A 13,247-nucleotide genomic window follows, 5' to 3' on the forward strand; every position below is an offset into this window, starting at 1 on the left:
CAAAAGACAAACTGAGTAACAAATTATGTATTTAAATTAAATACAAAACAAATTAGAATACTACCAGCACCACTACAGTACTATAAAACTGCGTTTTAGTTCCTAACAGTTATTGGAGGAATTCTTCTGTCGTGTTCTTTTCATTGACTGCAAAATGAACAAAATCAGCGCAGACACCAAGTGCAGATAATGAGTGGCCTTTTTACAAATTTTCCATAGGTGCTTTGTTTTTTTTCAGCGTATATGGATCTTTTTAAACAGATGGGACTATGAATTTGGCAAAACTCCATTAATTCCTATGCACTGATGAACAGATTTTTCTCATGTATGTCATTCATTGATGCATAATTATTTTTTAAATGCCAAAGTTGAAATGTTGACTAATGTAGTTTTACTACTTCTGCTAAATGGATTTCCATCCCTAGTTTTATTCTAGTAAAAATAGCAGTAATTAACAATAATACATGTATTTTGTTCTAACTTTTCTGGTTGGAACCAAACAGTTCCGTAATTGTTAGTCTATATTTTTTCATTCAGTTATGTATGTGATATTCTGCATCATTTCTGATATGAAATAAAAATTTAAAAAATGTTTATGATTTAAAAAGAAAAATAACTATTACTTTAAGGTTTTGACATGTGTTCATAGCTCCTGAACAAATTAAGTGGGTTTTAAAATAAGCAAAATGAAATGACAGGAACATTGGAAAAAAAAATTACCAGTGCGCTGTGCTTCACCAAGGGATTGAAGTTCAGGACGTCTGTTAACTTCGGGAGTACCCCAGCCAACTAAAGAAAGACAAAGAAAGTAAATAATTAAACATGGAAGTCTGGCTTAAGAGATCCTTGCAACAATGTTGATAAATTTCAACGTACCCAAGATTTTAAAAAGGGAAACATAAAACTGAGCAAAAATAATCTGAAAATTCTAACAAGCAATGCTCCAAACAAGACATGGGGTGGGGGTGAGGGGGACAGAGAGTGAAGGGCAATTAAGAAGAAAGGAGGAGGAAAGAAGGAAAGGAGGACCTTTGGGAGAGAGAAGAAAAAAACTTTTGAGTTATCTGACACAAAAGAACACTACTTTAAATTCACCTTGATATCAGGCAATTTTCAAAAAGTACTGTTGCTCTCATATTATTGATGTAGTGGAGTGACAGTTTGCCCAACTATAATATAGCTTATGTATGGAGTCATCCCATATATGTTAAATCAAAAAGTTAATTTTCTTGCAGATATACTCAATAAATCAACTAGTCAAAATAGAATCAATGATAGACCACACCAACTTGGGCATTCAACCAGTATGCAAAAGATAACAAACTGTGCAAATACAAAAAGGAAGGGAGGGAGGAAGGAGAGGGAGGGAGGAAGGAAGGGAGGAAGGGGAGCAAGGAAGGAAGGGGAGGGAGGAAGGGGAGGAAGGAAGGTAGGTAGGTATATATTGAGAACATGAAATGAAGAGACCTTGAAAGTGAGACCTTAGGTTATGGGACCATTTTAGTGAAATTGAGTTAAGTTTTCCACTTTGGTTCAAGAGCCTGATGGTTGAGGGATAATAACAATTCCTGAACATGGTGGTGTGAGCTCTTTAGGCTCTTTATCTTCCTCCTAATGGCAGAAGTGAGAAGAGAGTATGACCTGGGTGGTGAGGGTTCCAGATATTGGATGCTGCTTTCCTGCAACAAAGTCCCATGTAGATGTTTAGTTTCAATATATTATGTGCAGACGTGCAGTACTTTATTGAAAATAGTGGTAGCAATGGTATCTAGTCTCTTTAACTGCTTTAGTTAGGAAAAGACCTTGAAGTTGCAAGGTATATTTAATTAATAAAATGTTCATTTGGTGGTCCAAAACATTTTTCCAGCAGGTGTGGAGCTTTTCAGAATCTTGGGCTTCGTGATGCCTCCCTCCATGCAACTTTTATGCTCGCTTTGAGGACAGTACAATGCTTACCAGAAAAGCTACCTTCTACAGAGAGTCAATCCCTGTAAGGTGGCTGGGCCAAACAGCATCCCAGGCCAAGTAGTCAAGGAGTGTGCATACCAGATCACTGACACCTTCATGGATATCTTCAAAACTTCACTCAAACAGGCTGCCATACCCACATGCTTTAAATCAACCACCATCATCCCTGTTCCAATGAACTCTAAACCTTCAGAATTAAATGACTACCAATTGGCTGCACTGACGCCAATCATCATGAAGTCCTTTGAATGGCTGATAATAGCATACATCAAAAACAATTCCTGCCACATTGCACACTCACCAATATGCTTACCGACAGATGCCATAGCATCTGTGATGCACCCAGCTCCAACACGGCTGGTGCAGGAAATGACACTAAACAATCTTAACTCTTTATTAAGAAGCTTTCTTGTGAGCACAAAATTCTTCCACACAAAATATAATATCTCTTTATGGATGAGAAATCTGGATTCATCTGCGGGGATTCATACCCAGGACCTGGGAACCTAGAAGGCAAATTAGGAGAATGGATACTTGATAGACGGCTTAAGCTACTTATTCCATTGACATATTAGTTCAATGGCCACTTCCCATATTTTCCAGCCAGCGTCATTAACACGAATATTTTGATTAATTGACTAAAGTTCCATCTGCCCCCACTGCTGAAGCCTTGGAAAACAAAACCCTACTTAGGCAGTTCATAATATATTCTTATCATAATCACAAAGTATTATCCACCTCCAAGAAAAATAACATTTATTGACAGAAGCACAAGAGACTACAAATGGTGAAATCTGGAGCAACAAATGATCTGCAGGTTGAGAAGTATCTGTTGGGGGAAAAGATTTTTTCAGTGTTTCAAATCAACAACCTGCATTGGGGCTATGGAGAGGAAAGACAGCCAGTAAAAACACGAGAGATTGAGTTCTAAGGTAAAAGTCAGCTGGCAATGGGTGATGGGTGAAGGATGAGCTCCCAGGTGCATACCATTTTAACTCTTCCTCCAATTTTGTCCACTACATTTGGTGCTGCTGATATGTTCCCTCTACATTAGTGTGACCAACCACATGCAACTAATCTCCACAGCAGCTGAGCTCTGTCTGCAATGGCCACCCCAAGCACCCAGATGTGTGCCATTTCCTTCTCATTCCACACCTACTTGCCTTTCCCGTGCCTTCTCCACTGTTAGGGTGAGGACCAGAGGAACAACACTCATATTGCATCTGTGTAGTCTACAATCCAATGGGATGAATGTTGATTTTCCAGTTTCAAGTAAACTTCCCCTAACCCCCACTCTCTCTTTCCAATTGACCTCCAGTCCTCCCATTTTGTTCCCTTTCATACATCCTTCTTCAGCCCCCATCACTCATTTTCATCCCCCCTCCTCCACCTGATTTCATCCCACCTACTAGCCTCAGATTTTGCCTACCAAATCGCTGCTTTCCCCCCTCGTGCTCCAACTGAAGACCCCCTAATAGTTCCCATTATCTGCTTCCTTATTTATCAGATTTCAGCGCTGGTAGCCTTTATATTTCTGTTTATCACCTTGCTGATAATGAGCGGCCTTTGTACAAATTTTCCATAGGTGCTTTGTTTTTTTTCAGTGTATATGGATCTTCTTCACAGTTTAGGTCCTTTACTGTATGTCTATTTGAACAATGTTAAGATTACACGTAACAAACACCGTACACTGCCTGGATGAGAAATTGTATGTGGTGTGGTTCGGCTTTCCAAAGATCAGCCCAGGTCACTTTCCTCTAAACCGTATTCTCCCATCTTGACCAAGCTCCCTGCTGCTTCATTCCCACCGCCTTGCAGGCTCTCATCTCCTCCACTACTGCTCTCACCTCCTCCTGAACTAGACCAGCGGTCCCCAACCACCGGGCAGCAGAGCATGCGCTACCGGGCCGCGGGGAAGCGATATGATTCAGCTGCACCGTTCCTCATTCCCTGTCACGGCCACTGATCAGCCATTACGCACGCGAGGTCGTGACCCGCGCGTCATCCGTGTCAGGGTGGGAAGGAGATCAACTCCTCGAGCTTGTAAATGACGACGGGGGAAAAGTATGTTTGACATAATATCTCTGTCGGCATTTTGGATCAAAGTCAAGGCTAAATATCCTGAGATAGCTACGAAAGCACTGAAAACGTTGCTTCCATTTCCAACATTTTTCTGCGAAGCGGAGTTTTCTGCAATGAATGCAACGAAAACTAAATTGCGGAATAGACTGGACATAGGGAACCCCCTTCGAGTATCGCTGTCTCCCATCACCCCTCGATAGGACCGTGTTGTTGCAGGGAAACAAACCCAGGGCTCCCACTGATTCAGCGATATTGGTGTGTTGCAATGATTTTATATATTTATACGGGGAAAATATGTGCTGTGTGTTTAATATCCAAATGTTACTTAAAATGTTATGATGCTATTGACTTATAAGTGACCCTATAACAATTACAGCACGGAAACAGGCTATCTCGGCCCTTCTAGTCCGTGCCGAACGCTACTCTCACCTAGTCCCGCCGACCTGCACACAGCCCATAACCTTCCATTCCTTTCCTGTCCAGATACCTATCCAATTTTTCTTTAAATGATAATATCGAACCTGCCTCTACCACTTCTACTGGAAGTTCGTTCAACACTTCAAGCTCCCCTGTCCTCCCCTGATAATTGACTTATCACTGTATTCATATGAGGAAAATATGCGCTGTGTTTTTAATATTAAATTCGTTAGATAAGCCCTTTTAGAAACAAAATTGAGTGTATTACCCACTTATTGCCTATATTCCAGTAGTGATTAACACCCACCCCCACGAACAGAACCGCCAAAAAGGATTTGCTCGTGGGGGCGGGCTGGGTGGGAATCGGTGGGTCACGACACGCATGCGCACTGGTGCCCGCGCAAGGCTTCATGGCCATTGTAGTCTTTTTTTGGGTAAACAACGCATTTGACTGCTAACAACAGGAATTCTGCAGATGCTGGAAATTCAAGCAACATACATCAAAGTTGCTGGTGAACGCAACAGGCCAAGCAGCATCTATAGGAAGAGGTGCAGTCGACGTTTCAGGCCGAGACCCTTCGTCACTAGTCCTGACGAAGGGTCTCGGCCTGAAACGTCGACTGCACCTCTTCCTATAGATGCTGCTTGGCCTGCTGCGTTCACCAGCAACTTTGATGTATGGCATTTGACTGCTACTCTTGTCCGTTGGCAACCCTACCCCACCCCCACCCCACCCCCGGAGTCGGCCGGTCCACAAGAATATTGTCAATATTAAACCGGTCCGCAATGCAGAAAAGGTCGGAGACCCCTGAACTAGACGACGCCTTTCCTTCCCTCTGGTGTCCATTTGAGGAGTTGGAAAGGATCCTAGCCCAGCTCGGCCTCGTGTGACCACTCCCACCAGCCTCCTGTGACGCAGCCACGCCTCTGCCTCCTGAACAGCTTCCTCTGCCCTCCACTTCCTGCCAGTACTTACTTGGATCCCTGGTCTAGCCACCTTCGGGTCACTTGAGTCCCTATACTGTAGCACTTCTCTGGCTCTTGTTACCTTGAATTCTTCCTCCAAGGATTTGAAGGGCAGTTGCAGTTTGTTGTGGTGTCCATAGGGTGCGATGCTGCTCAGGCTCTTTGGCAGTCCCCCCATCTCCTGAGGTGGTTGCTCACCCTCCTCTCTAAGGTTTCAACTGTCGAGATTGGAACTGCATAGACGAGGAGGGGCCACAGGATTCTGGGAAGAATGCTATGCTGATACACCCAGGCTTTAAACTTCCCAGGTAGGCCAGACTTGTCCACAGATTTCAGCCAGTCATCCAACTCGGTGCAGGTTGCCTGAATGGATGTTGTGTCCCTTAAAGAGCTGTCAAAAACTTTGCCTAAGCTCTTGACTGGCTTTTCTGTGATGGTTGGGATGGCTGTGCCTGCGATACTGAACCGGAACTTGTTCTCCACCTTCCCTTTCCTCAGCACCATCGATCTTGATTTGGTGGGTTTGAAATGCATCCGGACCCACTCCACCAGCTTTTCGAGCCCTTGCAGAATCCTCCGGCAGCCAGGGACTGATTCTGTGGTGACTGTGAGGTCATCCATGAATGCCCTGATATGTGGTTGCCATTGAGCGGAATTCATTCTGGGCCCTCTGCACTCTGGTTCAGCAGACTTAGTGAGCATGTTCATGGCTAGGGAGAACAGTGTCACTGAGATAGTGCACCCTGTGATGATGCCGATCTCCACCTGGTGCCAGGTTGATGTAATCGCTCCTGAAGAGACCCTCATCCTGAAGTTGCTGTAATAATCAGCGATAAGGTCTCTGATTCTACTGGGGACGTGATATTTGGTCAGTGTGAGCTGCAACAGCTTGTGCAGAATGGAGCCATATGCATTTGCCAAGTCGAGCCACAATACTGACAGGTTGCCCTTGTTCTCTCTGGCCTCCCTGATGAGCTGTGTCACCATTCCGATATGCTCCAGACAGCCCAGCATCCCTGAAATGCCACCCTTCTGGACTGATGTATCAATATAGGTGTTCTTTGCTAGGTAGGTGCACAGCCAGTTAGAAACTGCACTGAAGAAGATCTTCGCCTCGACACACAGCAGGGAGATGATGCGAAACTGATCTATCTGGGTGGCATTTTCCTCCTTCGGGATCCACACCCCTTCAGCCACTCTCCACTGTTCTGGGATATTCCCCCTTCTCCAGAAGGTTCTCAGGATCTTCCACAGACGCAGCAGGTGTTTGGGGCAATTCTTGTACACTTTGTTCGAGATGTTGCTTGGTCCTGGAGCCAAGCTTGTCCTTGCTTTGCGGACAACCTCTCCGACTTCCTTTAGCTGCAGCTCTGACGTGTCGAACTGCACATCTGGTTCAGGTGGGTCTATTAGGATGTTGCACTCTCCCAACTCCTGCTCTCTTTCAGGATCATTATATATCTTCAGATGTTGGTCTATGTCTTCCTGCGAACAGGCCAGTTTCCCACTGCTCTTCTCCCCCAGCAACTCCTTGGTGAACTTGAAGGGGTTGGCGATAAAGGCAGCACGTTTTCGGGCCCTTTCACGACGCCGCCTCCGATGCCACTCTGCCCGGCGGAGGACCCTGATCTTCTTTCGTAGTATGCACATCAGCTGGGCCAAGCCAATGCGCTCCGCTTCTCCTGCCTCCTTGTATTGGGACTTCAGCGCTTTCATCTCCTGCCTGATGTTGTGGATCCTCAATGTTCTTTGGTTCTTCGAGTAAGATGTTTTGGAGCCTTCCTTTTCCTCTTCTCCGAACCGTTCAGCTGCGATACTGACAATAATTGTTGTCGTGGCTTGCAGCTTCCTATCAACCCCTCCCTTCACCGTTGCGTCCAGAATTTGGTTAACATCTTCACCAATCTGCTTCCACAGTGAAGTCAAGTTAGCTGCAGGCCATTTGATCCGCCTCCTGTTAGACTTCATGTTAGAGGGATTAGTTTGCAACACTTGGAGGTTCCGGGCACTATGGGGTGACTCTGGGCCTGGCCCCTCCTTCGTCTCACCAGGTTGGACATCTGCGCATTGTGCTGCTCCTGCTCCCGCCAAACACTTCATCCTCGCTTGGTGGATCTTCAAGCCACGATCGTTCTTGCAGATTTTGCCACATGCACACTGCTTCCTCATCGTCGTTTGTCACAGATACTACAAACCTTTCTTTAAAAAGTTCTTATTCAACAATTTATTAATTGTTCTTCAGGCATAAGAGTGCTGAAGACATGAAGATGGAAAACTGTGTGTGAAAAAAAGCAGGAAGAGTGATAGCTTGCCCTGGGCCCCAGCTGGGTGGATGACCACTTGCCTAGGGCAGCAGTATTTAACACAGCTACTGCAGTATTGCACCACTATTCTTGTAGGAGCACCAGATTGACAAACCAAATTACTTCTAGAGATCACCCATAAGAAATATCATAATTTTTCCAAAAATACATAAAGCTGGGGGACATATTTAACAAAGCTAGCTTTTCACATCTTCCTCTCAGAGGTAAAACATCTTCTACTTCCCAGCAAGAGGAAATTGGATACATTTCCCATTCGCCCACCTATAATAATTATTTTACTTCATGTAGAAATAGTCATCTCAAACAACAGGAAACCATGGGACGAATGATAATTCAAAGATGCTTGCAGCCCACCTGTGTTCATTTACTGTTAAATTCTGATCTGTCTAAAGTTGTAGTTAGTGCCAAAAGGCTACCTGTGCCAAATTCAGAATTCCACACAGTTCTGTCACATGGCATCAAATGCCACATTCATTTATAGAGTTGGGGAAAGCCCTGGTGATTCTTGGTATGTATCCCCAGAATCCAACTAGAAGTGGATCACATGTGAATAAATGCTCGCGGACCAAAACAAACCACTTTGCTGGCTGCTTATTTGCAGTACAATCCTAAAGCAAACCGTAAAATTAGATAGCTATTTGCAAAGATAGAACTTGACTGTTAGACTGAAGTTTCTCATTTTCACATGGCTCATTCAGTCATGAACTATAATCTCTAGTCTCTGCATGGAATGTTTTACTCAGGTTCAAAGGCTTTCACTCAGAATAGTTCTCACTGAGAAATGAAATAAAACTTGGTAATAAGAACTAATTATATGCTTTTGTTATTACTATTCTTTTGGGTATCATTTTTGGGTGCCACGGTAGCACAGTGGCTTGTGTGATGCTATTACAGCTCGGGGCATGGAAGTTTGGAGTTCAATTCTGACATCTGCAAGAAGTCTGTACATCCCCCGCTCCCCCATGGAAGGTGTGGGTTTTCTCTGGGTGCATTAGTTTACTCCCACAGTCCAAAAACATACAACAAACTTAATAGGTTATTTGATTATTGCAAATTGACCGATGATTAAGCTAATAGGGGTTGCAGGGCAGCAAAGGATCAGATGCTTATACAACATGTTGCAAAAGACTCCTCTGTATGAAATTCACCATATACAGTGGATTCTTATTAAGTGGGACACATCAGAACAAGTACTTTTAGGCTGTTTTCCCCATTCGCATAAGTTTTATGAAAATAGTTAAAAAGACAAACTACTCTTTAACTGAGTTACAAAATATACATTTATGTGAAATACAGAACAAATTAGAACACCACCAATACAACAGTACAGGTTTCCCCCGCCATCCGAAGGTAGAGCATTCTTATGAAATGGTTCGTAAGCCGGAATGTCGTAAAGCGAAGAAGCAATTACCATTTATTTATATGGGAAAATTTTGTGAGCGTTCGCAGACCCAAAAATAACCTACCAAATCATGCCAAATAACACATAAAACCCAAAATAACAGTATCATATAGCAAAAGCAGGAATGATATGATAAATACACGGTCTATATAAAGTAGAAATACTTTTCCACAATCATTGCCTGAAACGTTCTCCATAGCGAAAATCTCACGCAAGCGCTCTTTGCAGAGACATGGCCCAAGCGCCGTCAGCAAAATTACGGCGCAAGTGCTCTCCAGTAACCTTTAAGCTATGAAGCTGCCAAATCATTCCAAATAACATGTCAAAATACACAGCCTATATAAAGTAGAAATAATATATGTACAGTTTAGTATCACTTACCGGAATCGGGACAGCGCAGAACACACTGATGATGGTGTGTTAGGCTGGATCGTCGGAGTTTGGGTGGTGCAGTGGCCCCCACCTTCTGGGCAGCGACCCGATACCGATCCGCGAAGCATGCAGGGGTACAGTGGTAACCGGGAGGCACCCAGCACATCTTCAAGAAAAAAGCCGAAATAAACAAGCTAATTAATTAGGTGCCGCCTGGCATGTAATTGTCGGCCCAGATCAGAGGCGATTGCCGATTGCCTCCCGGCCACCACTGCACTCTCTGCAAATCGGTATCTGTCCGCGGCCTGGGGGTTGGGGTGGTGGGACACTGGGGTGTCATCTCATCGTCAGTCAGGGCAGGCAGGTCATCTTCTCCTATCTCTGCCTGCCACGATGTCAAAGGTTGAGGTTCATCGTCTGCTGTGGCTGATGTGGAAGGCTTGCTTGACTGCTGAGCCTCGCGCATTTTTCTATCATACAGTTCTTTGTAAGCACTCAAACCATCTTGCAAATATGCCCTAAACCTACGTACCCTTTCAAAATTAAAGTTGTACTTTATCATTACTCACTCGGTTTCAATTGTTATCCTTTCCTCTTCCAGTTGCATCAGCTCTTCATTTATCAGTTCTTGGTTATGGGATGTCAAAACCTCTTCAACATCATCTTCGTAAACTTTCACAAGCCAAACTCACGTTATCCTTACTTCGTTCACCACAATCAAAACGCTTTATTATGTCTAGTTTTACACTAAGTGTAACACCCTTACGAGCTCTTTTAGGTTTTTCCGATACCATAGAACTCATCTTGCTAATGGCTGCTCACAGGCACGTGTTTAAGCAATGCCGGCTGGAATATCATTCCAAATCTGGGGGAGAGTGGCTGCTTGGGGGCACGTGCTGATTTTTTTCGCAAACTTTTTTATCGCGCGCTGATTTTTTTCGTGCGCTGCCTTTCTTCGTAACAGTGAAAACACCTTCTGTTAGCGAAAACAGGGAACTAATGTAGGTCTTCTGTAACAGTGAGGTTTCCGAAAGTGAACGTTCGAAAAGCGGGGGACACCTGTACTGTAAAACTGTGTATTAGTTCCTAATTGTTATTAACAGAGGAATTTATCCAGGGCATCTGTACACTGCTGTGTTCTCTTCAGAGAGTAAGTGAACAAAATCAGCACAAGCACCTAGTGTAGATAATGGACTGCCTTCATTCAATGCTATCAATGACTGCAACCTCCAAATCTTCATTTCCATTCTAACGTTCAAGATGATTGTCAATACCTTTAAATTCTTTGTAGTTCCTAACTTAAAGTATCAAAATTGTTTCATTTTCACTCCCAGCCATTTCTGGCATCTCCAAGCCTGATAATTTGAAAGTGCGGTAAGCAAAACAGTTTAAAATTGTTTTACTGCTTATTTCTCACTCTATCCGTGACAAAATCACTGCTTTTTGAACATAAGCATACACAACTGATGCTACTTAAAAACTATTCACAATAAGCAGTGCAGCGTCTGACACTAGTTAGAAACTGTTCAGCAACAGTCTCCTGCCCCATTTAAGCGGCAAAGTGTCCCAAATAAACAAAGGCTATTTTCTTGGTTAGTTTCTGTTTCTTAAGAGTTGTCCCAAATAAGCAGCTACCTCAATTAACTGGAATCCAATGCAATGGTAATACTTGACCATTAGAAATAAATTTATATTCCTATTTTAAAAATTAAAAACCACATTATAGTCTAGACATTTCCTTCCTTGACTTTCCTGCATTTCTCTCTGATGCAGCATGAGATGATATTTTTCTGAAAAGTTTAACAAGTATAGGAAAACAAATATAAAGGAAAATTTTCCATTATAAAGCTCTCAATACAGAATTACTTTGGTTGAAAGCATACATGAAAATGTAATATTCCAACCATGGAATGTTCCTGAGTAACACACACAAAATGCTAGAGAACTCAGCAGGTCTTAAAGCATCTATGGAGATGTTTCGAGTTGAGACCCTTTGTCAGGACTGGAAAGAAAGGAGGAAGAGGCTAGAATAAGAAGATGGAGGGGATGGGAAGGAATACAAGCTGGCAGGTAATAAGTGAAGGTAGATGAGGGGGAAGGTAGGAGGGTGGGGGAGGGGGGATAAAGTAAGAAGCTGGAAGGTGATAGGTGGGAAAGGTAAAGGGCTGTAGAAGGAAGAATCTGAGAAGAGAGGAGAGTGGACCGTGGAGAAAGGGAAGGATAGGGTACCAGAGGGAGGAGATAGGCAGGAGATCAGAGATGGATTAAGAGGGGATAAATTACTGAAAGTAAGAGATATCCATGCTAATGCCAGGCTGGAGGCCACCCAGACGGAATACAAGGTGTCACTCCTCCAAACTGAGAGTGGCCTTATTGTTTCAGTAGAGGCAGCCGTGGACCGACACGTCAGAACAGGAATGGGAAACAGTGCTAAAATGGATTGTCATGGGAAAATTATGCCTATTTTGGATGGACCAAAGGTCTCCTGATCTACATCAGATCTCATGATATGGAGGAAGTTGCACCAGCAGCACCAAAAACAAAACGTGAACCTAACAGAATTGCAGTGTTGCCTTACCTGGAAAGATTGGTTGGGGTCCTGAAGGGTGGTGAGGGAGGAGATGAGTGGGCAGGAGTACTACCTGTGCCGCTTGCTGAGATAAGTGACAGGAGGAAGATCAATAGGGAGGGATGAATGGACAAGGGAGTCACAAAGACAGCGATCCCTGCAGAAAGCAGAGTGGAGGTTAAGATATGTTTAGTGGCGGGATCACGTGGAAGATGGCAAAAGTTGCAGGGAATGAAATGCTGGATACGGATGAATTTAAGGGCCGGGTCAGTCGGAGGCAAAGTTGATGAAATTGACGAACTCAGCATGGGTGCAGGAAGCAGCACCAATGCAGTCATTAATAGAAACACAGAACATAAAAATGTAGAAAACCTACAGCACAATACAGGCCCTTTGGTCCACGAAGCTGTACCAAACGTGTCCTTACCTTAGAACTACCTAGGCTTAACCATAGCCCTCGATTGTTTGGGCTCCATGTATCCATCCAGGAGTCTCTTAAAAGAACCTTTCGTTTCCGCCTCCACCACCGCTGCCGGCAGCCCATTCCACACACTCACCACTCTCTGCGTAAAAAACTTACCCTTCACATCTCCTCTGTACCTACTTCCAAGCACCTTAAAACTATGCCCTCTTGTGCTAGCCATTTAGGCCCTGGGGAAAAAAGCCTCTGCCTAGCCACATGATCAATGCCTCTCATTATCTTGTACTCCCCTATCAGGTCACCTCTCATCCTTCGTTGCTCCAAAGAGAAAAGGCCGAGTTCATTCAACTTATTCTCATAAAGCATGCTCCCCAATCCAGGCAACATCCTTGTAAATCTCCTCTGCACCCTTTCTATGGTTTCCTCATCCTCCCTGCAGTGAGGCGACCAGAATTGAGCACTGCACTCCAAGTGGGATCTGACTAGGGTCCTATATAGCTGCAACATTACATCTCAGCTCTTGAACTCCATCCCACGACTGATGAAGGCCAATGCACCATATGCCTACTTAACCACAGAGTCAACCTGTGTAGCAGCTTTGAGTGTCCTATGGATTCAGACCCCAAGATTCCTCTGATCCTCCATACTGCCAAGAGTCCTGCCATTTATGCTATATTCTGCCATCATATTTGACCTACGAAAATACAGGTTTCCCCCGCCAACCAA

The 13,247-nt window shown here is 44.0% G+C and overlaps 1 protein-coding gene across 1 annotated transcript in view; it reads right to left on the minus strand.

Annotated features, from left to right (window-relative positions):
• Window positions 1–720: 720 nt before the first annotated feature.
• The window catches only part of LOC134348719 (pleckstrin homology domain-containing family G member 4B-like), a 47,225-nt gene continuing 34,698 nt past the window's right edge, over window positions 721–13,247 (minus strand). Inside the window, exon 5 of the mRNA XM_063052524.1 lies at window positions 721–789. Coding sequence (XP_062908594.1) covers window positions 765–789 — 25 coding nt within the window. The 3' untranslated portion in view covers window positions 721–764. The remainder of the gene's footprint in view (window positions 790–13,247) is intronic.

This window comes from Mobula hypostoma, chromosome 6, assembly GCF_963921235.1.
Source record: "Mobula hypostoma chromosome 6, sMobHyp1.1, whole genome shotgun sequence".
In the NCBI taxonomy this organism is placed as follows: Eukaryota; Metazoa; Chordata; class Chondrichthyes; order Myliobatiformes; family Myliobatidae; genus Mobula; species Mobula hypostoma.